Source organism: Limanda limanda, chromosome 13, assembly GCF_963576545.1.
Source record: "Limanda limanda chromosome 13, fLimLim1.1, whole genome shotgun sequence".
Classification (NCBI taxonomy): domain Eukaryota; kingdom Metazoa; phylum Chordata; class Actinopteri; order Pleuronectiformes; family Pleuronectidae; genus Limanda; species Limanda limanda.
In genome coordinates this window covers 17320892-17348022 of record NC_083648.1, presented here as the reverse complement: position 1 = coordinate 17348022, position 27131 = coordinate 17320892, and the positions used below count along the sequence as shown (strand labels likewise).

Sequence of the window (27131 nt, the reverse complement as noted above, 5' to 3'; positions counted from 1 at the left end):
AATTTAAAAACAAAAATGAACCATAACCCTTTCAAATTAAATATATAAAAAAAATTAAATTAAATAAAAAATTTAAAAAAAATTGCGTGCGCACATCCTGCGAATAAGCCCATTGCGCGGCAGGTTTAAAAAAAATGTTTTTAATTTTTTTATTAATTTAATTTAATTTAATTTTTCTTTTTTCTTTTTTTTATATTTAATTAATTTAAATTAACATAGTGTAATATATTTTCCAATTAATAGGTGATTGAAATCCTGCCAATCATTAATGTTAATTATTTGTCGACATGACATGATATGCTATCAGTACAGCTGATTTCAGACTCTTTATGTATATATATTTTTTAATAGATTTTTATTGTTTTTTATAGCTTACAATTTTGTCTGCCTGTGTGTGCATCTGTATACAGTCCAAACGTTATTGTGGATGCATGACAGTTTGCGTGTGTATGTTGGGGGGCGCCAATTTGAAATCTCGCCTAGGGTGCCAACATTGCCAGGGCCGGCCCTGCCTGGGCTTCACATACACAGGCAATATTTTGTTTAAAAGTGTATTATTGTGAAAAGACTGGAAGTTGTGTGGTCAGCCTTTTGACGCTTGACGCTCATGACCATCGGCAGGTTCCGCCTCTCTCCTCCCGACCAGACTCGGCTGTTCTCGTCACTTAGCGCCCAAGTGGAGGAGGAGAGAGAAGCGGAGAAGAGGAGGAGGAGAGCGGAAGAATAAAAAAAAGTCAACCATAGTTAAACATTGACTTCGGACCGTCAGCGGAAAGTGAGAGAAGCGTCCATGTAGAGGCAGCTCTCCCCGGGCTGTGGTGTCAACACACGGCTGGAGTTGTGGCATTGGGCCGGTAGCGACGGAGCAGAGCAGAGGGAGAGAAAGAGAAAGAGAGAAGGGGCTCTCCTCCCTGTCTGTGGACGGAGAGACTGTTGGCTTCGGTGGAAGGAGACACGGCGACACCCGAGTGCACGTTACCCGGCCAGGTAAGACCTCCATGTGTCGGTACACTGTCACAGCAACCTGGAGCAACAGCTGGTCTCAGTCACTGAGAGATTCACTGTCACTGCTAATGTACACACACGCACACATACACGCACACACACACACACACACACACACACACACACACACACACACACACACACACACACACACACACACACACACACACACACACACACACACACACCCACACACACACACACACACACACACGCTATTCAACAGGTGAGTGCTGCTGTCTGGGTCTTCTGCCCCCATTATTACCCACTGGCCCCACCTACTGTGTTTGCCACATTATGACCTATTTTGGAGAGCACATAGATTATTCCAGAACAGAAGGTCACTTTTATAGATTTCTAGTTATTCCAGAAGAGAAAAGCACTTTTATAGATCTCTAGTTATTCCTGAACAGAAGAGCACTTTTATAGATCTCTAGTTATTCCAGAATAGAAAAGCACTTTTATAGATCTCTAGTTATTCCAGAACAGAAGGGCACTTTTTATAGATTTCTAGTTATTCCTGCACAGAAGGGCACTTTTATTGATCTCTAGCTATTCCAGAACAGAAGGGTACTTTTATTGATCTGTAGTTATTCCAGCACAGAAGAGCACTTTTATAGATCTCTAGTTATTCCAGAACAGAAGGGTACTTTTATTGATCTCTAGTTATTCCAGCACAGAAGAACACTTTTATAGATCTCTAGTTATTCCAGAACAGAAGGGCGCTTTTATAGATTTCTAGTTATTCCAGCACAGAAGGGCACTTTTATTGATCTCTAGTTATTCCAGAACAGAAGGGTACTTTTATTGATCTATAGTTATTCCAGGACAGAAGTTTTCTTTTATAGATCTCTAGTTATTCCAGCACAGAAGGGCACTTTTATAGATCTCTAGTTATTCCAGCACAGAAGGGCACTTTTATAGATCTCTAGTTATTCCAGAACAGAAGGGTACTTTTATAGATTTCTAGTTATTCCAGCACAGAAGGGTACTTTTATTGATCTCTAGTTATTCCAGAACAGAAGGGCACTTTTATAGATCTCTAGACCGGCCACCGCCTTCACATTAGTCCATTATGACATACTGTAGATGAGAGCTTGGGAACATTTGCTGGTGTCCTCCCAATTAGATTATGGAGCCCGGTGGGATGGTTGAAGTGGAGGGCCAACACAGGGAAGTGGACGAGATGTTTACATGGAGCATCGACAGCCCTGTTGATGTCCCCGTCCCCCCAGCCATTAGGGAGGACAGAATACAGACCGGCCATTGATAAGGCCAACTCATTAGTACCCAATTCACTGCCATCAAAGCCTCCTCTCAACGCCCATCACTGTTAGTGGAGCGCACCCCTGCACACTGGAAGCTGAGGAGCTCCCACACTTCATGCCTCTACGCTGGTGACGGGGGTTTGGTTTAGTGTGGTATATATATGTAAATAGATGAACTTTCATTGATCCCAAACATGGGAAATTATTAAAATAGGCGACGAGATGATCGAGTGCCTCACAACTGGAGATGTTCCCGTAGCTTTTTACCTTCCAGATACCGATTCTGATACTTTGTGTATCGCTTGAAATCAAGTGCCGATCTGATACAAGTGCATTAAAAAAAAGAACAACTTGTATAATGCATTTGAACAGTTGTATGCTACTAACCCATTGTGGACGCTATTATTGTTATCATTGATTATCAACACTGACATACTGCGAATGAATAATATGTAACGTCTTTTAACATCTAGTTTTAAGGTCATAAAATGTAGGAATACACAACAGTAACTCCTTTGAAAGCTGTTAAAGCGCAGACACAGTTTCTGGAAACGGAAGTCTTGACAAACTGCTTACATTTATGTAAGGTTAGGGTTAGGGTTACTGCAGAATATAACATCCAGTCCGTCGCTCTTAAACCAGTACTGGCCAGTGGCAGTACATTACACAGTTTTATGTGGGTGAAACTATCATACTTTAAAGACATTGTATAGAATCGGTTAATAGTTTCAAATACTTGCTGAAAACCGACCCAGCCTTTTGGCAGTAAAAGGGGCATTGTCGTTGTTGATATTGGCATTGAAACATCTCTACTCATAACGTGAAGACAGGAACACGAGCAATACAATCTGTGTGTGTCTTCTGTTATGAAAGCACCTATTGGTGCTCACAGACAGGAATGTGTGTTTCATGACCTACATACACTGGTTTCACTGAAGGATGGTGATGGCGATCATGAGCAGGCGTCTAATGCTGTCAGGTCTGGACATTAAGCTCACATGGGTGAAATTCAGTTGAACGAACACCAATCAAGAATTTTCATCTTCGTCACTATTTCATTTAGACTGACAGATCACAGCTCCTCAGATTATTAAGATTTGAGTTAACGTCGAGGTGAGAATGTGAACTTTGATAGTTTCTAAACTCTCCCTCCCAGCCTGGACGGCGTGGCCTGCATTTGGAGTTGTGTGAGTAAGTTAACCCAGATAGCTGGTAGGATTTAACGTGACGTGTAACGCATGTAAATTGATTAGTACCAGGGGGAGGGAGTTTGGTGGTCGATCTGAGAACAATGTCTTGCTTAATGCAAGGATTAGATAAAAAGAAAATGTTTGGGAAAGTCCCTGTGCAGCTTGAGGACTGATTTGAATCTTCCTCTGTCTCAGCTATATGAGTTTAACTTGAGGAACAATGGACAAACTGTTGGGATCATGTGGGGAAGTGGCACAGGCAGCTGTAGCCAATGCTGTACAGTATCTTTATCTGCTAACAGGCGGCTCTGGAAGCATCTCCTCACTCACAGAATGCAGGCCAACTCGATCGGCAGCTTTGACAGCAAGTTTTGTTTGTAGACATTCAGCTTGTCGCAGGAGGACGACGTCAGGGTGGCCACTGTCTGAGCCTCCCATCAGACAGGAGCTCTTTCCTTTTGGTGCTGTCTGTGGATTTACTCGCAGGTCCTTCAGTGCACACAGTTTGTCGAGGTAGGAGTTGGTTTGTGTTCGTTCCTGTGAGTATTGACCGCAGCGTCTTCTCAGTGATGTAACTGCTTCCTCATTGGGCTGAGGAATTCAAACACACACACACACACACACACACACACACACACACACACACACACACACACACACACACACACACACACACACACACACACACACACACACACACACACACACACACACACACACACACACACACACACACACACACACACACATAAGCTTTAAGTACATGATGCTAAAAGTACATGTTCTTAAGTACATGTTTCCAGCTCTTCTAAGAGTACACTCTCACTCTTACATGTATTACCTTATCTTGTGAGTGGAGAGCAGGAACAGTTGTGTAACCATCATAATTCAGCAAGTTGCTAAATACACCAATTCTTCAATGAAAAATGTTCAATTACGTAGATTTAGTTATTTTACAGCTATTTTTCAATTAATAACAGTATCATTTGAAGCTTTATTCATAAAGCACTTATCAAAACAAAGTGATTTACGAGACAATACAATAGCTAAAGAAAGTAGAATAATCTTAAATAATTAAAATAATCAAATAATAGAGGGTTATATGAATGCCATTTTACATAAAAAATTTAAATAATTTCAGACCACAAGCACATTTATAAAAGCACATTTACAAAACTAGAGTAAGAGAGTAATTTAAAAGGGGTTACGGAGTCAGCCGGTCAGATCTCCTCAGGGTGTTTGTTCCATAGAATGGACAGACTAACAGAAATGTCCCGGACAACATGGGTCTAGTTCGTTGAACAGGGAGCAAATCCCTGGAGGACCACCTCAGGTTGTGACCAGGAACATATGGTATCAAATCATTTGATAAAGTGGGACATAAACCTAAAATACATTTTTGCTAACAATAAGAAACATCGTATTTATGACAGATTTACATCCTTAACATTAATCTTGTCAGGTTCTTATGTCATCAACCTTGTCTTGCAATCACAAGGGGGAGCTTCTGATTGACTTGCCCTGCCCCTATCTGTGACATCACCCCCATGAAGTCATGTGATTTCAGTCACGCGACATCCATCTTAAACCGATACTAATAGTCCTGTTGACTAGATTTAGTTATAACAGGAAATATAGAGACTGCAGCTTAGGTGTCCGTCATTATCAAATGTCCCAGATACCTGGATTCACCCTATTGGACTATTGCTGCCAATCAATTATCAAGATCAATTATCTATTATCCAGCGTTCTCATTGTTCTAGCTATTCTATTCATCCACAGTCTAACTATAGAATTTTTTCTTGAGACAATGTACAAACACTCTCACTATTTTATATTTATTCATAATAATAATGCATATTTCCTGCATCTACAGAACACAAGAAAATATTCTAATAGTCCTAATCTTGGTCAGTGAAGGAGTTTTAATCCCAGCCCTGGTTATGTACCTAAAAAGTTTGAATTTTTTCTAGTTTGAAAGTTTGCTTTTACAATACACAATAATTTTTTAACACATATTGTAACAAGACAACTTCCATTTATATCTTTCTCTTCACAAATGACAATTCAGAGGTATGTGAAGATATAGCCCTGAAGGGGTTGCCCTAGTTAGTGTTTGTGGTGTGTGTATGTGTGTGTGTATGTGATTGTGTGTAGTCACAAGGGCTACAGTGGCTGGTTTGCTTGAATTCCACCCTGCCCAGGAGCAGATGTAGTGAGACAAGTAGTGGTGACATTGCAGATACGCAGTCACACCCATCTGTTGGTTTGCTTTCATGAAATACCCAACATTACTGGATCCTTTTTTATCTGCTCAAAATACACCAGCCCACTAACATATCCACTGTAAACCAAAACCAACATATTGATTTAGTTTCCATCTGCACTGATTTGTGTATTAATAAGAAAATGGGATGAATGAGAAGTTGGAAGAGAAAGTAGATTTTTCACTGCTTAGGAAGAAGGTTCTGCTGCTGCTCATGTACTTATCAGGTCGACATCAACATCTCATGTACACATTCGCCAAACAGGAAGCGTTGTCATAGCAACAACCTCAAATAGGTAAGAAAGAGGCTGAGTCTAATTCATCGTCACAATATAGTTTGTCTCCGCTGGCTTTACTCTGAATGTCTTCCTGTAATGTCTAGGTCAGACATGTCACAGGAAGACAAGACACCAAGACACACTATTCTGCAGGATGTTTTGTAAACACATAAAAAAGGGAATTTCAGACCAGTTTTCTTCTCCTGGTTGTTGAGGAGGCCTCAGCTTGGGGTCAGTACAGGGCTGTTAATACTTCACTTCCATTGATAAGATAGGTCTATAGAGTGTAAACTAAGTCCAAGGTTGTAGTCCTCATAGACACTGCTCCAAGGTTGGATTTGAAACACTCCCTCTCATCGGCAAGGTTGCTGACTGATCTGAGAAGTTGACTGCTCATCAGTATTCTTGCATAGCTTCATGGGGAAAAGTTAAGGTACTGTGTTTGGCACATAAACATTCTCTGAATTGTAGTTTCATCCTATGAACTAAAATGAACCGAACATTCAGAAGTTTGGAATCAGGATGTTAAAGTGATACACAAAAGTGAAACAGATGTACTAAGACATACAGGAATCAATGAGGGCATTATCAGTTATTCACCTGAAATAAATGATCTTGATTCTCAGTTACTTCTCCTAGACATGAACACTTTATAATATCAATTTAATAAGAGAATAAAAGTCTCAGCTCTATTAAAGTGCCCTGTGACAGTGAGGCAGCATGCACAACATCAGGACCTTGAAACTGAAGCAGCTAAATGGAAATCAGGCATCATCACATTTATTCTTCTCACCGGTGCTTTCACCACTTTCATTCTTCACATAATAAAAGCCTGTGTCTTAATTGTTCAAACTTAACAGCCATTTTAAAGACATTACCTTGACCACTGTGATATTGTTCAGCATTTTCTCGATGAAATAATTAATTGCATGATGAAGTTTCTTTTGATATAATAAAAATAATTGTCAGTTGCAGCCCTGTATGCGACTTTTCAATTATCAATGTGGATTTTATTGCGATAAATATGACATAATTGACCTTTATCTTCAACTCAATGTTTATTATTAAATCTGAAAATATGCTTCAGTTGAGCTTCACATGTTTTTGTGTGTCAGAGCTCAGGACACACAGGAGAATAATGTGAATAATGTAGAGGTTCGAAGAGAAAAGGTTATTTATAGATCAGCGGTTACATAGAAAATCTATTTTTAGGCCCATTGTTATCTTCAAACTGTCACATGCAGGGACGTCTCCCTGTCATCCACCTGCTGTTCAGCTTGGAAATGAGGAGCTGACACACGCTGTAAACCAAGATTTGAAAGAAAGATTTCTTACCATTGACTTACGTGAATTATTAATATGGTTTAAAAAAAAATGAGAAATCTGCAATGAATAAATTGTAAAAACAAGAAAACACCAGAATGAAAAAGAGTGATCAACAGGAGGATACACTTCTTACTTGCTCCTGTGATGCTCTGTTTAAATTAGCTGCTCTTGTAATAAATTCTAATAACGTTTACATATTTGGTTAAAATAGTTGAGCAGACAAATACTGTTTTAACAGTTTTAAGTAGATCAGAGCCACATAGCCTACTAATGTAAATGTAATGTACTTATGTAAGCTCATTACTGTTACAAGATTTATTGCTGTCATGGTGACCTCTGAAAACATTGCACTTCACTTCAGGCTACTTTTATATTGCATGTGGTAATTCCCATCCACAGAGCTACAGTTCCTCCTTTCTGCCACAAGGTGGTGCTCTCTGACTGCTTTCTGCCTCCCTCTATTTGCTGGCTGCTGCCTGACTGTTGAACGACTCTTCTGTAACAGAGACAAAAGTGTGTCAGAGGTGCTCTGAGGCAGATCTGTAACATCAGCGAAAGTTTTAAATCTGACCAAGTCCCATATGATGCCAACTTTCCTGTGCGGCCCTTTTACCGCCATGATGGCAATTCAAGGCTTTTTCCTCGTTTCCACTCTCACACACACACACACATGGACACCATCTGGCACGTTGGCACTGCCAGGTGGTCCAAACACCACGAAGGCTTTTATTAAACTTGTCAATTAAAATTTCCGTTTCTATTTGTTCCCTTGAGTGAGACGGAACATTTGTGAGTGTGAATGAGGCCTTTACCTGCAAGGAGAGAGCGTGTTAAACACAGTCTGTTGCACCTGTAACTCGAGTCCGTTTTCTGTTATTTGTTCTGTCAGACAGCTCAGATAGTGTGTGTGTGTGTGTGTGTGTGTGTGTGTGTGTGTGTGTGTGTGTGTGTGTGTGTGTGTGTGTGTGTGTGTGTGTGTGTGTGTGTGTTTGTGCACCCCTGTAGATCACGTTACTGTCTGGATTATTTACTGGAAGGACTTGATAGTAACCAATATTAGGGAGGTGTCGTTAACAAACAGATCTGCCGTTTGTTTTTATATTTGTGCTTTATAAAGATTATGAATTAAGATAAAACTGTATAATATCAGAGTACAGAAAACCCTTTGTGCATTAGCTTTACCACTTATCCTGTATTGTTTATTATTATGGGGGGGGGGGGTGAACCCTAGACATTAGGTGCAAAGCTAAAAAGGTATAAAATAATTGATTAGCCGTAAGAAGCTACCAAAGAAAGCTAGATAGGACTGTGCCTGTAATATGATTCAAGCTGAAACTATGTTTGCCAAACTGTAGATGATGATGATTGGCAGATATATTAACACATTGATAATGAATCCAATCTAATGACCTCCCCATTGATTTCCTGATACAATCCATTCTGTGTGTTTAATTTGACTGTGTGCAAGTATAAATCAAACTTCTGTACCGTTTTCTATGAAATGGAAGGAATGCACATGCGGTTGCATTTCCTATAGGGGTAAAGTTCGTTTTGAGAATCCAGTCCTCTCTAGTCGGGCTGGCACCAGTGGTTTAAAGAACTCCCACTCACAGGAAGACACACCTTTTGCAAGGATACAAACTCTCCTCTATTACAGCATGATTATTTCCTCTGACATACAGAGCATTTCATAAGGCATAGCCCAAATATGGTCATATCCTCTCAGAGGGGGAGAAAAGAGTCCACCCGGCACAAAGCCGCTTCCTGCCAGACAGGTAGGTCTGAGGAAGAATAGGTTACGACTACCTGCAAGGCGTATTGTGTTAAACATGTTTGGCAGTTGTGATACTGTTAAACTAAGTGGAGGATGCAGCAGCAGCAGCATTATGAAGGAGTCATTGATAACACTCAGAGTGGAATGAACATGTAAATTCAGCTGAGTGTGAGAGTGTGTGTGTGTGTGTGGGGGGGGGGGAACAGTGTCACTTTGATGGATTCTTTAATTTCTTTAGAGCCCTTTATGAGTCTTTGGGGAACTTTGCTGGCATCTCAAACAAAGGCCCAGTGTGTGTGGGTCTCCCAGTCGGGACTCGACACCTGTAGCATAAGGCGGCGCATCAACATGTGTCTGTGCTGTGTTTGAGAGACGGATCGGCTCCTCTTTTTGTTGCCCTCAAGTCCGCGGGCCCCAAAGTTTTTTTGGCCAGGGCCTCGCTATGTTTAAAACAAGCAGGTGTCCGAGAGACGCACAATCACTGCCTGTCTCCTCGTCCAACATCTCCATGTCTCCTCTTTTGCTGAAATCAGGTGCCTTATTCATACCCTGTGAAATCTATTCACTTTTACAGCCCTCCAAGGTTTTGTTCGCCTATGATTTACTCACTCCTTTCTGGTGCACGGTGGAACAAGGACTCACATTTTGTCCTGGAATGGTTCTTGTACAGTGGCTCCTTGTGCAATTACCTCTCCCAACTGTAACAAACAGGCTGTGTTCCCTCTCTCTCTCGAGCTTCTAATTTGAAAACTAGACAGTTATCTTGGTGTGTGCAATATTTTTTCTTCCCACCGGGAGCAATCTGTTGCAGAATCTGCAGTTCCAGACATTTCACACTGGCTCATTTTGGGGAGGGGGGGAAAGATTGTATCACTGTGTACCCAACAGCAGCATTTTGTTTTAGAATTCCTACTCTCCTACCTTGAGGCACAGTTCAGAAATACCCACTTTGCCTGAGCAGCATTCTGTGTATCCACTTGTTTGAGACGATGGACAGAGGCAGGATTGCGTGATTGAGTGAGGTGGACCTAGTGACATTGAGACATTGTTACAGCGTGAAGAGAGAGGAAGTGGAGGGAGACGGAGGGAGGAGGAGGAGGAGGAGACAGACATCACTTTTGAAGGGGATTCGGGGGGGGCTGCAGAGGAAGTGGCCGCAGTGTGACCCACAGTGTGAGCCTCTTCCTCTGCCCGACATGTCTTTGAAACTGTTAGATGAACGGAGTCGCGGTGATTGGAGGGAGGGGCAGCCATTCATGTGGCCTCTGTGATTAATAGTAACTCAGACCCCTCTGTGAACGCGTGTGTGTTTCTGTGTGTTGTGGTAGGGGGAGTTTGTAAGTCAATCTGGCTTTGTGCTAGCCAATGTGTCTAGTCTCAGGTCTTACTTTCTTAAATGTCTTGTAGCTACACTCAAGGTACTTGAAGAGATAATATGTAACAATTCTTCAATAAAATGTCTAAATCAACTAGACCTATGTCACATATGTTGTTGACTTGTGTACCCTTTCCAACAATTTTCAAAGTTAGAGAAATCAAGCGACGGAGAATGAAGGAAAAACCCACTGCTAGCCAGTTAGCCAGTTAGCAAGTCGACTGTTTTTTTCCTTCCACTATTTGTATTGTTCACTCGCAATGGATCCTGATTAGTCATTGTTGTTTTTTGCGTAACGTGAACCAAACTTTAACACATGACCTCATCCATGCACATGATTTGCGTCAGGGAGTTTCTCACCTACAGTGGGGATCGAGACAACACCCATGATGCCATGATGCTTCACAACGTCATCTAACCAGGACTTTTGTTATTGTTTTGAATGAGAGACCCTTAGTGATCAAAGTTACATAATGTAGATATGAATTAAATGATGTAACTATTACTGTTGTATAATTTCTCAGAAATACACCAGGAAACTAGAAATGTTTTGAAGGATTCTATAAAGGCAATGACGACTCCCTCTCTCTCCTTCTCTCTTCTTGGAATCCTGTCTCTGTTTAAAAAGCAAAACCAAAAGTACTTTTGACTGATGGGTGTTTCTTTGTCCTGTAATCACACTGAAAACTTCAAACGCAATTTCCTGACAGACAAAAACATTGTTAAGTTAGTTAACCCCGATGTGTGACTCTCAGAAGAAGGTTTCCAAAGATTGCAATATGCTGTCTGAGAGGTGGGTTAAGTTTCAAAAATGGAAAAACACGAGGGCTTGAAAGTTTGATCACTACTGAAATGAATTTGCCTTCCTGCTCTTATTTAGTTATCCTCTGATCTCTTATTTTAGTCAGTCTTAAAGAAACTTAGAAATAGATATACTTTCTGGACCTGGCCTTTCGCTCTGACCTCGTCTCTCAGCACTGACCGAGGCCTTCGAATCTGTCATAAAGAAATCATCAAACCAGTCAACTGACCTTGGAAACAGAAGCAAAAGGAATTCCTACAGCGATAACTGTCAGAGTGAAGTTATGGCCTAAAAGATACACACTTAAATTATGGTTTTACTGTTTTGCAGATATAGGTTTTTCATTGACTATTGCAGATACTCATAGAATAGGGTGTCTGATCGCCGACATACTTTATAATGTTGATGTTACGTTGATGGTTTTTTTTTTTACACGTGATTAAAATGCAACAATTCAATAATAACATATGAAACCAAGAAGTTGCATTTAAATGAATGTCTATATAATCAAGACTGTACTATTCAGTTGAACATAGAACATATTTGAGTATTTTAAGTAGATCTACACTTTTACTTATTTTAAATAAAAGATCCAAAAGAGACAAAAAAAACATCTCTACAATTTGGGGGAATCTTGGCCTTGTGAAAGCAGGAATCAGCTGATGAATGATCTCAAGCTGCCACATCACCATACCAATCAGCTGACCTTATATCATTGTTACTATTTGCATCTGGAGAATATCATCATGACTGTGCATTGTGACTATTTATTTTTTCTGATAACTTCAGGAATTTAGCATCAGCACTATTTGTTTTCTCAAAGAGACATTTCCCTCCAACTGGTTCCTGTATTTTAGGAGTGTGTGTGTGTGTGTGTGTGTGTGTGTGTCGTTACCTCTAATGCAGCTTGTCTTGAGCAGTCACATGCAATCATCTGTCCACTATCCACGTGCCTGTCATTCCTGTCCTTGTTTGTTCAGAAGTGTCTCTTCTTGCCCTCTGATAATGTGGATCGTGTTGGTTCTGAACTATAGGAAGACAGTGCTGCAGATAAAGACACCATGAGACCATGTGTCCATGTGTCCCATCAGTCATCACACCTAAAGTTATCTCATACATCCTGTTGGCGGAAACAAGGTTCAGGCACTTCGGAAATACCTCTTCTCACTCTGTGCTTTGTTTAAGATTTGACTGTTGAGAAGTTGTACAGTCCTACCCGTCAGTTACTGTCTGTCTCAGATACTGGCGTGTTTTGTTGTTTTCAATTGACCAATGGTTTATCTTTGGTATAATTTTTACTCTCAAACTATATGAGCCCCAACTCTTTCTTAAATTAAAGGTGTTAAGGCTTTCATCTCTTTTCTGTGATCCCCTATTATCTACATCTCTCGGTTTTTCCCTGTTATTTATGTTAAATACCGAAATGGAAGAAGTAAATGATATTCACCCTATCCTAATCGACCTGTTCACCTCTGACCTGCAAGGTCAAGGATCGGCAGTTTGTAGAGAAATAAATTTCAAGCAGAGAGCGACACACTATACCCAGCACAGCCTCTCAGATTTCAACTGATTTAATGATGCAGTGGCAAAATATTGACTAATGTGCCATGCAACAGGAGAAAGGAGCATTCTGAAATGTGGATGCTGGTACTTGATAGTTCTTTCTCTTCCAGATTTCAATTACATGCACTTATGATTATATAGCAATAAATCTGGATTAGATCTGGGTGATAAAACAATATAAAATAATTATTGCAACATCATTTTCACCAATATAACAAGGTTTATATATATATATATATATATATATATATATATATATATATATATATATATGTTTTTTTTTTTTTTTTTTGCATTGTGCTAGCACAGTGAGGAGGTAGAACACACAACTGATCTACCTCAGATTTGTAAAATGTTTGTCGTTTTCTGCTCAAGAGTTAAAAATCTGCAACCTTCACACAGAAGCAAAAATCTTTAAACTCAAAAGAAATAACAATCTGACATTTATTGTAATAAATATAAGATGATATTAGGGCCATATCTTCTTAACCTAGTCAAAATATTGCTTTACATAAGTTACATCTTGCAGGTCACAAGGTGACATGATCAAAGTGGTTGTTTGTCTGATTAACAGGTGAAAAGGTTTTTCAGTTCACCATTGTATGTGACAAAGAAATATTCACATTTAAGAAGCTGGAACCATAAAGCATTATTATTGTTATTATTTTTTTTTTATGCAAGATGAGTACATCAGCTGTTGATTTAGTAATCCATTTATTGTGTAATTTTCAGCTTTATTATAAACTGATGTGCAAACATTTAACTGCCCTTAGTGAGGTAGTTCCCAATATTTTGCTGTTTCTATAGAAATGTTCAAGAGGTGTTTTGCCCGATACACAGCTTCCCAGGGGCTCCACAGCTTTGTGTCTCTTTTCCTGTCTTTCTCTCTCGACAGTAGCGGGGGGGATTTTCCTAGTTCACCTCTGCAAATGTTTGGACATTCCTGTGGACGTCCCAAACCGGTGTTTTAGGTGTATTCACTCGGGAATTTCACAACTATGTGGAATGAAACAGGACATTTTGTAAAACTTTTATTGATGCTGTAGAGCGCTCTTTTTGTTTTCTGTTTTGCTCTCTTTGTTCCACTGGGTCTCTCTCTGTCTCTTTCTGTCTCTGTCTCTCTAGCTCTCTCACTCTCTCGCTCCTGACAGAGGAAATCATGCAGCTTGCATTTTTCCATCACTAATCCCTTTGTCCTGTCTGACTGGGTTGGGCGCTGCTGATTTTCAGAGCTGAGTTCATTGTTGCAAATATTGTCTTTTTTTCTTCACTTTAGCGTTGCTGTGTTGATCCTGAATTTTTTCACTATGTATATCCATTCGGAGGAGTAACATTAAATGTATATTAAGTGCATTTATAGACTAGAAACTGTTTAATTGATGCCATTATTAGTTTTAGACAATATTGCATGTTTATTTTAATGTCATAGAGGTCACATGAAAATATCCTCTAAAAATAGACATTGCACCGTCTGACACACACATGCACAGACACACTTAATCCTTGTCTTGCACAGGCACACACACACCCCATCCCCATTTATGTCACCCTCTGACTAATACTATTTCCGCTTTGCTTGAAAAACAAACTCATCTTTATGACCTTCATGTTGTCGTCTAATGAGCTGCGTGACGTCCGAGCCATTATCTGTTATTCCATCCATGCTCGCTGGTGTTTAACTCATCTCTGCTCCAGCAGGGAGGAGGAGGAAGAGGAGGAGGAGGGGCTGGGAAATGGCCCAGCTAGTTACTCCACAGACCTTTGGCCTTCTCTATTCCACCTTCGCTGCAGTGCTAACTTACATGCAGTACAGCTGAGTGGTGGAGAGGTTGGAAAGACTGACTGCGTTTGTTTATTGTTCCTTATAGGCAGGGCAGTGTTGGGCCAGAGATGGAGACCCATTGTGTGGTGTCTCCCTGCCTTCGTCATGAATAGTAGCCTTCACAGGCGAGAGCGAATGAGGCAAAAGCAAAGCGCTCACAATAGCTTTAAGTTTTATTGCGTTCCTGTCGCCGGCTGCAGATTTTTGGCATTCAACCAAATGCAACATACACACAGCTGCACAGCTTGCTCTCTCCAGCTGAACTCTCTCTCTCTCTCCGTCCAACACACACACAAACTCTTATCTCTCCCTCAGTCTCAGACACAAGCACACATCTTTTTCTACAGCTCTCTGCCCCACCATTCATTCCTTCCCTGCATCCATTTCCAGCAAACTCCACTCAGCTTGCACTAAGCTTTCTTTTGTGCAGCTTTAGCACAACAATGCCGTTTGTTTTCCGAGGGCAGAGCAAAGAGACGCTGCCTCTCTGCCTAGGTCGCCCGTGTCTCCTGCATGTCACCCTCTGTGCGTCTGCAGTGACGTCTGAGAGCATTATCTGCCATAGACCTGTGTTTGTTTTGGGCTGCTCTGGACTTGATAATGGCCCATTACTGGGGAAACAGAAGCTCACAGACACCTCAGTGGAAACTGCAGAGACCTTGCTCTTCTGGACGACACCCAGTTGGCAATGTAATACTAGTTATTTCTGGTGGTAGTTTTTAGTTGAAACTGGAGCCACTGTTGCCAACAACAACAGAGACCTGTGGGCTATTTTTAGCCCGTACTCTGACTGCTAATGATATCACAGAGGCGTTGGCTTCCCTCTGCGTCTAGTTGATGTTACTCCCAGACGTTTGGCCTCCTATTTTCCAAGCCACGAACGCAGCCTCATGCGTCTGAATACTTGTTGAGCATCAACAAAGTCTTTAACATAATTGGCTCATAATCTCCAGCCTCTCCTGTGGAAGGAATGTGAGGAATTCAGTTGACAGTTGCATCAAAGACAAGAAGAAAAATCTTCCGGTCATTGTTGTCGCCCTTTTATGGCATTTTTAGTCATTCTCTGTGCGTGTGTCTGTACAGTCTGTCTGTCCCCTTTTCTTCTCTTTCCTCGTCATATCTTGCATGACATATAATGTAGCAGCCACCTATGATGCAGGCATTTTCCATTTTATCATTTTATCTATGTCATTCCTACCTGCATAGCATTGTAAACTGCATAGTAGCCAGGAAACATAGTGAAGTCCCAGCCCAAGATGTTCTCTGTACTTATTGTAAGAATAATCACAGAGGAGGTTTTCTTCCGCGTTTGTTAGTTTGTTAGCAGGATTATGCAAAAAAACCCAAAAAAAACTCTCGGTGTGGATCCAGATCAGGGTGCTCTCTGAGTCTGAGTATTTTATTTAATTGTTTTCCTTGTTGCATTTTCTACATTTTCATTGATTTCTCAGAGAATAATTCATGCTTGATTTAAAAAAAAGTCATGCAGGTTTATTGTACGGCAGTGACACCCATTTTATTATCTAGCAAAATATTAGAAAGAACAAAAGTTAGTTAAGTATGGATGCACCCCATGATAGATTTCTTTTGGAAATCATAATGTGTTCAGTGTTCTGCATAACCCCTGCCCCACACACACACACCTGCTGCAGGTGTCCATTAGACCTTCACTTGGCTGCACTACACTTACACTACATCCCCCCTAACATTTAAACCACGCTCCACCCACATTTAGGATTACACAACTGATCATTTGCAATCTCTACAATAAGCATACAACATGGCTGACCCTGCTGGTGTAAAATGGCCTAATCAGCACATCAGAAACCATTTTTCTTTAGCATCCAACTCTGGTATGTAAGATAGATAAAATGAGTCAAGGACAACATATTTTGCAGTTGTTTTAGTTTGATCCTGTGAAATGCTTATCATTTCTGATGTAAAAGCAAGGGGGCTGTGCATGTGTGGTCATTCATTATTGAAACAAATTGCATTGAATATCTATTTCACCATCAACTCTGCATGCAGCATTAGTCATGTAGCAGAGTGTGTGTGTGTGTGTTGTGTGTTGTGTGCTTTGTGCTTTGGCGTGGAGACTAATTAGAGGTTTTCAGGGTGGAGATTGTCTTATTTTACCATGCGATTTGCCTCTTGTTTAATCCTTGCAAACCAAGAGTGTTACTACTAGTCCACGGTGTTATCACTGTTATCTGTCCTGTTGTCGGATATTGGGAGTCCCTGACACACATGTTGCTCCTCTCCAGTCCTGTACCAGCCACTGAATGTGCAGGCAGTCATGTTCACACAATCCTGTTCTAACTACCACCATGTTTAAAATTAAGGACACCGATTAGCTTACTATCTCATGGATGTCTCACCTTATCTATCTTGACATGCAACTTTCCCCCGTTTTTTTGCCAAGTATTTTTCAATTGAGTTCATTATAAACTGGGCAGGGTTGTAATTCCTGCAGCGAAACTCGTCAGCCCACTAGTCTGAGTCTGAAACAAGCAATCATTCATAGTTTATTTGGACAGAAATGAGCCTCAAGTAATTGCACATGAATTTAGGATTTAGAAATCCTGCAGGAATGAGTTCAGTGTAGTCTTCTGTCTAGACACTGTGAATACTGTGTTACAGTACACTGGATTGTTTTTGTATCCTATCCGGCCACAAACTTCAGGATTCTGCAGTTTGTCAGATTCTGTGAACTCCCTGTTTAAGGTGAACCTTTTCTTCACGGTGATACAGAAATGACATTGTTACTCCAAGTGCCACATGTTTAACCTGAGCAATTTCCATTGACCTTTGTACGGTCCTTTAGCTCTTTCCTGGAAACATCTGTTTACACAGGAATAATGGATATCCCTCGGGCCAATCACAATCGAGCAGAGCAGCATAGAGAGGACTGAATTTCCCAGTATTCCCTTTGTACTGTACTGTGCAGCCAATGGGTGGGGTGGTTTCAGCTTCACTTATCTTCATGGCCATACCAGTAAGCTCTGGGGTGGTGCTGCAGCTCTGTCTCGTCATAGTTCCACTTAAGGCTCACAGTTTTCTGCCTCAGTCTACTTTACAGTAAGTTAGTCACTGTGGGCTGAACTATGCATACAGCTCATAAACCTGCTGCTGCTGTATGCACTCCATTACTACTCATACAATAAACAAGGGCTGCAGCTAATCGTTTTTGTGGTTGTTGACTTATTACATTATTAATATTACTATATTATTATAAATTATGATTAATGGGGTTGTGTCTGAGGTAGAGTTTCATGCTCGGGACACACAACATTGCCAGCTTTTGTGCTGACGTGTCATGCTAGCTATAAACGCTTACGAGAAATAAACAGGAAATAATATACAAACACACAAGGTTCTGCCTCCTCTTTCACATTAGAGGCTCCTTCTTGCAGCTTGACGCTGGGTCCGAAACCTAGCTCGTCACTGCCCTTGGTTTGAACTCAAGTTCTTCACGGGTCAAAAAATGTGTGCAGCGGTGTCACATCCTATCTGAAAGGGCCTGTGCTTGAGTTTTTGTTTAAAACTGTATCAGGAAAAAATGAACTCTGCTAAATTACTACAGTTCCGCAAGCAACGGGATGCAGTGGAACCAAAATGCAATTCAGCAACGCAAGAGGTCACCCTATGCAAAGTGAAAGAACAGCGTTTTAGTTGACGTCTGAAATGCATACGTGTGAGTTAGTGATATTTCCCAGAGATGGTGGGAGCAGGCTTTGTCCTCCAGTCTGTGTGGTTTTCTGTTAATCTTGATGAATAAAATCATCATGATATCTGCTGTATAAACTCTATGACATCAGCTGCCAAAGAAACCGGGGCCTAACAGCAGCTCCTTTCTTTTTTTCTGGTGGGAAAGTTGTGATGGTTCCCACAGTGTGAACCCAGGCGAGCACACACCCCACCATCTCCTCCCTGCCTCACCCTTTCTCTCTCTGGGACCTACAGACCCAACCAGCCAGAGCGTCTCCCTGTGGCTCATAAACACTATCCCCCTTTACTCAGCAGCAGGAATGATGACTGATGAGTATTATTGAGTTTGATAAGCTGAGTGACCAAGTGAGAATGAGCCCGTGTTTATAAGTAAGCAGATGACGGGACTGTGAACTGACACAGATTTGATCTGCGGAGCAACTGAAGTGCGGGTCATGTTTTAGGTGTAGCCTGAGACCGTTTTTCACTCAGCTGGGAAAGTGCTGACTGGCAGCAAGATACTATGAGACGGCTACTTTTAGCTTCCCCTGCAGACTGGGAAAATCCTGCTTGTAGAGAGTGTCTGTGTGTGTGCAGGGGGAGGGGAGTACATGAGAGATGGCAGAATTCTGTATGTGTGTGTGTGTGTGTGTGTATGTGTGTATGTGGGTATGCAAGGCAGAACAACTAATATACTAGCTTGTGGCTGGGGCCCACGTCTTTGAACTCCCCTTTGTTCAAAGCAACAGACGTCTGTCTAGACACCAAATATCGCCTTTCCACAACTCTCTTTTCTGCACTCGTCAGCTGGTGTATAACGTCAGACAGACGCCAGCCAGTAGATATACCAGGGCCTTGTTAACATGATCACCAGAATTGTTCCATGCAATAAAATGCAAACTTTCAGCCGATAAGAACCTGAAGTTCTCATGCATGATTGTTTATATCTGCAGAATGTGCAGAGGGACAAGCCTTGAGTCAATGTCAACTCTGACTGCATCAACCGTGGCAAACGTTTTAATATTTTCAATGCAACAACAAAGACTCCAGGTGTGTCATCCAGATTGTTTACTTTGTCAGAAATACAACAGATGTTTACAATGCAACCAAACCCACTCTTATAGCTCTAAAGTCAGTAAATGATAATTACTCCACTGTCTGATTTCATGCCGCACATGGTGCAGGTAGTTTTCAAATGAGACACAAGTTTGTTACTTTGCTGAGGAGTGGGAAATATGCAGCCTGTCTGCATGCACCTCTTCGTTCCTCCTTGTTAATTGTAGCTCATTGATGTGGCTGTTTTCTTCTTGTACAAATTAAAATAGTGTTTGTCGTCGGCTTTTCCTTTTAGATGTCAAACCTGTGTCCCTGCATAACTCCTAGTTAGTGACGTTAATGAGGTTACAGAAAAATAATCTATGTCCATTATCATTTTTCCCCTAAATTGAACCAAGGGTCTGAACTTACTCAGATTTACAGTCCTTTTTTAACCGAGCATGGTCTGGGAGAAAATCACTAATCTGTCATCTTGTGGTGACCTGAATGGAAGGGTTTGAATGTGGATGGAGTACGATCCTGCAGCCCACCTCTCATCACCTTGTGTCAGTCACGTCTTAAGTGCAGCAGGCGATATTTAAGCCCTAAAGCAGTTTATTTCCAGTGAGGCTACTTTATTACAAAAGCTGCTGCAGTCTGAAAAGACTCAGATACTCAGTGGAGGGACCACACAGACTGTGCAGTTGACAGGACCGACTCTTCTTGTTGCTTTTTAATGGATGTCATGAAATCGTCAGTGGCAAAGTTAAGAGTGTTTTTTTGGGGATTGGAGCTGCAAAACAGCAGCATTGCATACACACACACACATGTACATATATCTTTGTCTATCAACGCCTAACCCAAGCCTCATACTAACCCTAAACTAGGCTCAACTCAAAGTAGTCCTCACAATGACAGAAGTACACACACACACGCACACATACAGAGTGCGTTTTTCATCTCTGAGTGTTGGTGTTAATGGCACTGACTCATAATGGCTCCCTGTTCTTGGCACTTTGAACACACTGCTAATGAATGGCACATGTGCGGGTGGGTTTGTGTGTGTAAGGTACAGCAGAGCAGTGGGGCCTCGGTGCTCTGTGCAGTAGGTGGTCCCCCTGGCTGCTGTATATGTGTGTGTATTGTGATGGGGTGGTCTTTTTTCTGATCCTTGGAGGTAACTATTTTTTTTTTGCAAGGCTCCTTAATGTACATGGTGGTGTTTAATGCCACACACTTGTGCACATACACACATTGTAGACACACACCCACCCACCCTGGTGCCTCCCCATAGAGTTTCAGTCAGACCGGTGGTGCTGGTAGTTGCTGGCATGACTTCACAGGGGCTTCACAGTTTGACTGAGGTGACTCAGTTGGGATAGTTTTCCTGTAAAAATTACTTGTGAGAGCCGGCGTGATTTAAGACGTACCCGTTTCGCCCACTTCACATGCTGGTTGAACTGATATTTTGGCGCCACAGAGTAGTAAACTATCCATTCTGGCTTCACTTCATCCTAAATTACAGCTGTGGTGGTGAGCTTTCCCCTCTTGCATTTCACGCTCAATCACATGACAGACACAACTAAAACTATCAGAAGGAGATTTCTCATTTCCTTTGCTAGTTTGTCAATCTGTTTAAGCACATAATAGTACTATTGTTCAAAATTCTCTATACAGTGATTTGAGTGTAATTCCCCAAAAAATAAAATAAAAATCTATTAAAGCTGCTTTCAAACATGAACTGAAGTCTAGAGGTTTTCCTGAAATTTTCTGGAGGGTCTGTACACGAGAACACACATGTACAGGTCAGTTAAATATCCTAGTAAAACACAATTTTTCTTAAACACAATGACGGATGCAAAACCGGAAGATGAAGGATAATAAAGAGGCGACATACACGTAGAGGCCGAGGAGGTCAACTTGTAAAGACAACAAGATTTGAGAGGTTTCGGTGATAAAGGCAGACATTGGTGTCAATGTGCTATAAACAAAAAGGCAGTGGAATTTTTACGTCATGTCTTTCTTACTGAATGCTCTCCTCCCCGAGCCAGCCCGAGCCTGAATGTTCTGGAAATGTTCCTGTTGTTGTGAAAGTGTCAGACCCGCTCAATCTCCTGCTGCGTTCTTTATATGGGAAAGACAAACCCCAGAAAATGAGTGGGTGCAAAATCGTTAATCTGCAGAAATATGTTATAGTTTATAGTTTTATGGTTCATTCTAATAACAGCTTGCGTAGCCACTAGTCAGCACGCTCATTAGTGATGACTCTAGCTCTGCTCCCCCATCATGTGACCTTAACCTTGCAGGTTGTAGTGTTTGCTTGATAGTCTCCAACTTTAACACAGCAGAGCATCCACTGTGTTCAAAGTCATGCTTGAGGTTCCTCTCTGCTGCAGCCCTGCCGTGTGAAGCCTGTTTGTATTTCTCATAATATCTTTTAATTCACTGTTGCACCGGATCAGCAGCTTTTGTGCTGTGTTTGCATGTTGCACAAATTATAAACTTTATCATCTGGCTCGGCAGGTAGTGCCAGGAGGCCTACCTTTTTTACCTGGCAGCAGTAAATTACTTCCTCAAACAAAAGAAAAACATGACTGCCTGCCAGGAAGGTAGTTCATTACTGAAATAAATACGTCAAGTATTAACATCATAAATGTATCTTTTGAGTCACGACTCCTCTGGACTTCTTTTTCTTCCACAATGGACATTTTATAGTTGGAAAAACATCTCGAGAATCAGATTCACAGATTCACACCTATATGTGATCTCATTTCTAATTACAATGACTCTGCAGCATTTACACAACAGCTGCTTCTTAGCAGGCGCTCCTACTTTCTTTCTTTCTTTGTAAAGACCCTTCCACAGTCTATAGGAATGAATACAATCACTCATCACGTTCAGATGAAAGGATTTTATTTATTTCACCTGTGGCCCCTCGACTTTATGACTAAGCTGGGAGAATGTTTGCATGAGAGGATTGCTCACTTTGCGATGCAATTCATTGCCCTTTCATGTTTCACTTCCACATTATCAATAACAGTTTAGCTCTTTGAGTCATCTCTGGCTCTGCTTCCTTTGCAGCGATTACTTATCTTTTAGATCTTGAGAAATGCTCTTTAATCAGTCACTCCCTGGCAGTGGTCTGAAAATTGAGATTTCACCCTACCCTTCCCGTTTCCGTGTGTTTGTCTTTATTCCTCCCTTACTGTTTGTTCTCGAGACAAACAAAGAGGCGCACGATCCAGCTGCAGCATCAGACGCTGTCCTGAGGGACGACATCCTGCAGGGTGAAGGGGCCGCAGACAGGGTGGAACAAAATAAACATACATACGACTTTTAAAAAAAATGGTTTTGGGCTGTTTTAAGTTCATGCATGTCATGCACCGTGACTGAGTTATGTGCACTAACCTGAAAGACTTATTGGGAGTAGCTATATATGGAACAATTAGAACAATGGGCAAAATGAAAACATGCACACAACAGAAAGCCACTCATTTATAAATTCAACCCATGCAGCAATGTTACTCATCGATTTCACAATAAACTTCTGAGAAACTGGAGCCTGAAGTTCCCTGTTCACTGCTGAGAAGAGTTGCATTACAAGAAAGAGTGTGTGGTTTTATTGCAGAAAAGGAAAGATGTGTTTTGCACGAGAAACGGACAAATGGCAATAAAGGGAAGCAAGAGCACGAGGGAGAAACGCTGGAGTCGGATCTGCACGTGTACAGGAGGATGTGTCAGGGCTTGTTCCCCTGTTCTCTGTAAATGATTAGCAGGAAGTGGAATCACAACCGGCTGTTTCGTTGGATCAGTCAAACTCTCTGACACCGGCAGCACACACAGGTTTTCAGTCATGGTCACAGTTTCGCAGCGATCAGATTGTTGAATACTATTTGAACCCTGCGGTGCTATATTATATTGTCATGGATAATGTAATGCTTCATGCGATGTATATTTTTCCCCATTTTTTTTTTTTTTTTTTTGCACCTAAAATAAAGAAATTGCATGAGGATCCCTCAGTTTTGTGTTTTCCTGGAGCTGACCTCACTACTGGTAACAACCCTGTCGAGCAAGAGGAAGTAGTGAGGAGTAGTTGTTGACTCTCCTTAAACCAACGTCTCTATTGTTCATAACCTCATCATGCAACTGTAGTTTAATCTTTCACATCTCTTCCCTCACGTGCCTGCATTCTCTGTTTAATCATTCAGCTGGTTTCATCTGATTCAAGATGGTTCTTCTTAAACAAAACTACTCTCTCGTCTGTCTCCTGCTGCAGGGACATTGTTCAGGTGCTTTCCCTGTTTGAATCATTTGCTGTGTTCACCGCTGTCTGTTTGATTGTTTTTTTGTTTGTTTGCAAGCAAGATTGCACAAAAACCACAGAACAGATTCCTACGAAACTTGGTGGAAGGATGTGGTTTAGATAAGGCAACCCAGGGAACCCAGTAGGTATTGGTGCAGATCACGATCAGGAAGCGGATCCAGTGTGTTTTTTTTAAACGATGCGAGATATGGCAATATCAACATTTTCACAGTTTTCCCAGGGAATGATTAATACATCTTAATGGAAAAAACTCTGACATATTTAGGGAACTGATATTTATAAGTGTTTGAAATTTGGTGCAGCTTAATTACATTTCAGGGGACTGAATGCACCCTCTGGAGTGCCTTTCCAGTTTATACTTTCTTTACTGTTTACTTGGATTAAAAATGTATTAAACGTCAGATTTCAGTAGCTTCACATGCATTTTCCCCATAAACTAAAATTGCAAACATTTTCTTTCATGTTTGTCCAATTCTATCTTTGCTGGATGTGCAGACCCTGCTGGATATTGACGTCTCATTCTCTTCAGTGTCGTTCACACTTCTTTCTGTTGTTCTTCATTTCAGTGTTATACTACCCAGGATGTCTTCAAAGCCTCCCAGTGCCAATACCATCGCCCATACCCGGCGGATGGTGCAGCAGCTGAGAGTAGAGGCAAGCATTGACAGGATAAAGGTACAGTGCAACAATAACCATGCAAACACTATCACTGATCTGCATTGTCATTTTGCTACTAAATCCTCTGATGAGCCTCCTCCACCAGGGCCAGAATTTCACTCCTGCTCTGGTTTCCATTTCACCCGATGTTTATGTTTCTATATATATATATATGGTTATGTTTATATATGTTGGGAAAATCCATATGTCTGACTGTTTTTCCCTGTTCTGAGCATACATAAGATTAGTCATATGATACTTCATTCTCATTTTCTGAGTCCTAATTCAGACAGATCTGAGCACACAATCATTTTTAAATTCGGTATGGTGCATGATATTTAACGATAATATTACACCTCACATCTACTAAGAATATAGATACAGAAATATGCTCATAAATCATAGAAGCTCGTGACATCTGCAGAACCTGCCTGAGCATCATCACGTTTTTAAGTTTTCTTTATTTTCAAAGTTATCTAGTGATGGCTGCTTGTACATCCATGGGAAGTGTCAGTGACTGAGAGTTTGAAAACTGCTGCTTATAATCATCTTATTATTAAAAGGTTACATAAACGGCAGTTTACCTTGTGCATTAAAACTCGAGTCCCCAGATCACAACCTGCCACCCACCCTCCTGTGCTCCTCTGTGTTGTTTCTGCAGGTTTCCAAGGCCTCTGCAGACCTCATGAACTACTGCAGCGACCATGCGAGGAACGACCCTCTCCTCATGGGCATCCCCGCCTCAGACAATCCCTTCAAGGACAAAAAAACCTGCACTATATTGTAGTGAATGCCACTTAGCCTTTCGTGTGTTTATTTTTGCTTATTAATGTTGCTGTATGTCTTTGTGTTGGGAGGAGCGAGGGATTTTCTCTGAAGTCGTAAACATTGAGGTGATCTGTGGCTGCACTGTTAGCCATTTATTGGTATTATTCACTGAAACGATTGACCGCAGCACAGCTCGACCTCTGGCCACTGATGAGACTCTGGCTGCATGAGTTGTGATGGCATCAGTAACATTATTAACGACAGCAGACGTTGTTTTCTGAATATTAGAAGAGCTCCAACATTCCTCAGTAGTGGATTTGGTCTCTTATCCGTCACACACACACACACAGTCTCATCACCACGATTGTCGTTGCCTTTCTGATTCCATTCAGTCAACGTTTCCCTCCCATCCTTGAGAAGTCCTCTCCCAACAGTATTTTACGGATTGAATTCAAGGTTTACATTGAGCTTCTACTCAATTGTCACCATTATGTATCTTTGATTGGGTAAAATCAAACAAGTACATCAAAGTATTCTGCCACCCATTGTACTCTGACGTGTCCACATCTCATTTATTTCACCAGCTTCCTGTCTGTTGTTTGCAGTACGGTCACCATGATACAGTGTTGTCTTCAGCTGATTCAGTCAAGCATCAGGTCCCATATGAAGATCTTTAATCCCTATGTTCTTTGACAGTGTGTTAGCGCCATGATGAAGAATCTTAATTCTATGAGAATAGAATCGTAATTTTGAAGAAAGAACCACCCAGACTTGAAGGGAGTTGCCTCTCTTGTGGAGGAAGAGAAGGTTCTCCTTTCTGGTTATGCCTTAAAAAAGTTTTTCTTTATTCTCATAAATGTATGTCTTTTTTCTCGAAAAAGATTTTGAGTTTCTTTTCAATTATGGCTCTATTCTCGAAATCTCTGAAGATTCAGATTCAAGCCATTAGGATAAAATGACCCGAGTGCTGTGATGCTGTTGCTACACACAACATATAGAGTGAATCAAGCTTTCGTGAAAATGCTTCATCATATTAATGTAGTGCTTACATTTAATTTTATGTCTCTCGTCGGCTGTCGTGTAAAGAAGATCTTGGGTCAAAGCCAAACCAATGATTCTGCATTTGATAACATTTAATTGTGCGTCTGACTATTTTTATCAGTTCCCTCTGATAATTGTCTGTGGTACGATATATTTAGAAAGCTGACGTGTTAAACTGTGACCTACAAGTAATTGCTCATCAAAACAAGTGACTTATCGAATGTGCACGTCGTTGTGCTTTTGGTGCAAGTATTGTCGGCCGTGGCCGTTTCTATTAATGATTAAACCACTATCTCAAATTTGTCTTTTTGTTTTGAAAACCGTAACATTTGTGTCGGTGTGGGTCTTAAATCTTCTGCCTAACATGTCTTGATGTTGCTACAGTGGAATACTCTGGATACTCTGAATTCCAATATCCTTACACTCTGAAGCCTTACATATATATGCCTTGTGTCATGAAGGACAATCTTAACGGGAATATTTTCTTTAGAATTAAAAAAGATGTTTTTAAAATGGGCGGTAAAAGTGATTTGTGACTATGTTGTGCCATCTCTCTCTGTCTACTTGTCACTTTTCAGCAGGTTTGGTATTGTTGCCTTCTCCACCCTCAGGTCGTCACATCTGTAAAATCTAGTGATATAACCCAACTGTGTTTTTTGTGATCTCATCTCTAACAGTCTGTTATTTTTATTGCAATAAATAAATTAAGCTTGTACACTTAAAAAAAATCACATCACCTCTGCCTTGTCATGTCGTGCCCTGTAATGGCCTTATCAGACTGGTGACCTGTTTAAATCTGCATTTTCATAAATGTCTTTATTAATACACCAACCTTTGTATGAAGACTCATCTAAGATTGTTAAAGTGAAGAATTCCTAAAGTACAGAACTGTACTAATCTCTCAATAAAGATGTGTCAGAAGATGGTAA

At 41.0% G+C, this 27131-nt stretch overlaps 1 protein-coding gene across 1 annotated transcript; it reads left to right on the top strand.

Annotated features, from left to right (window-relative positions):
• The first annotated feature begins 812 nt into the window (after positions 1–812).
• gng12a (guanine nucleotide binding protein (G protein), gamma 12a) lies at positions 813–27131 on the top strand. The gene is made up of 3 exons (XM_061083802.1): positions 813–987; positions 24303–24411; positions 25055–27131. The coding sequence occupies exons 2-3, from the start codon at positions 24319–24321 to the stop codon at positions 25178–25180; spliced, it is 219 nt and encodes a 72-aa protein (XP_060939785.1). The 5' UTR covers positions 813–987; positions 24303–24318; the 3' UTR covers positions 25181–27131.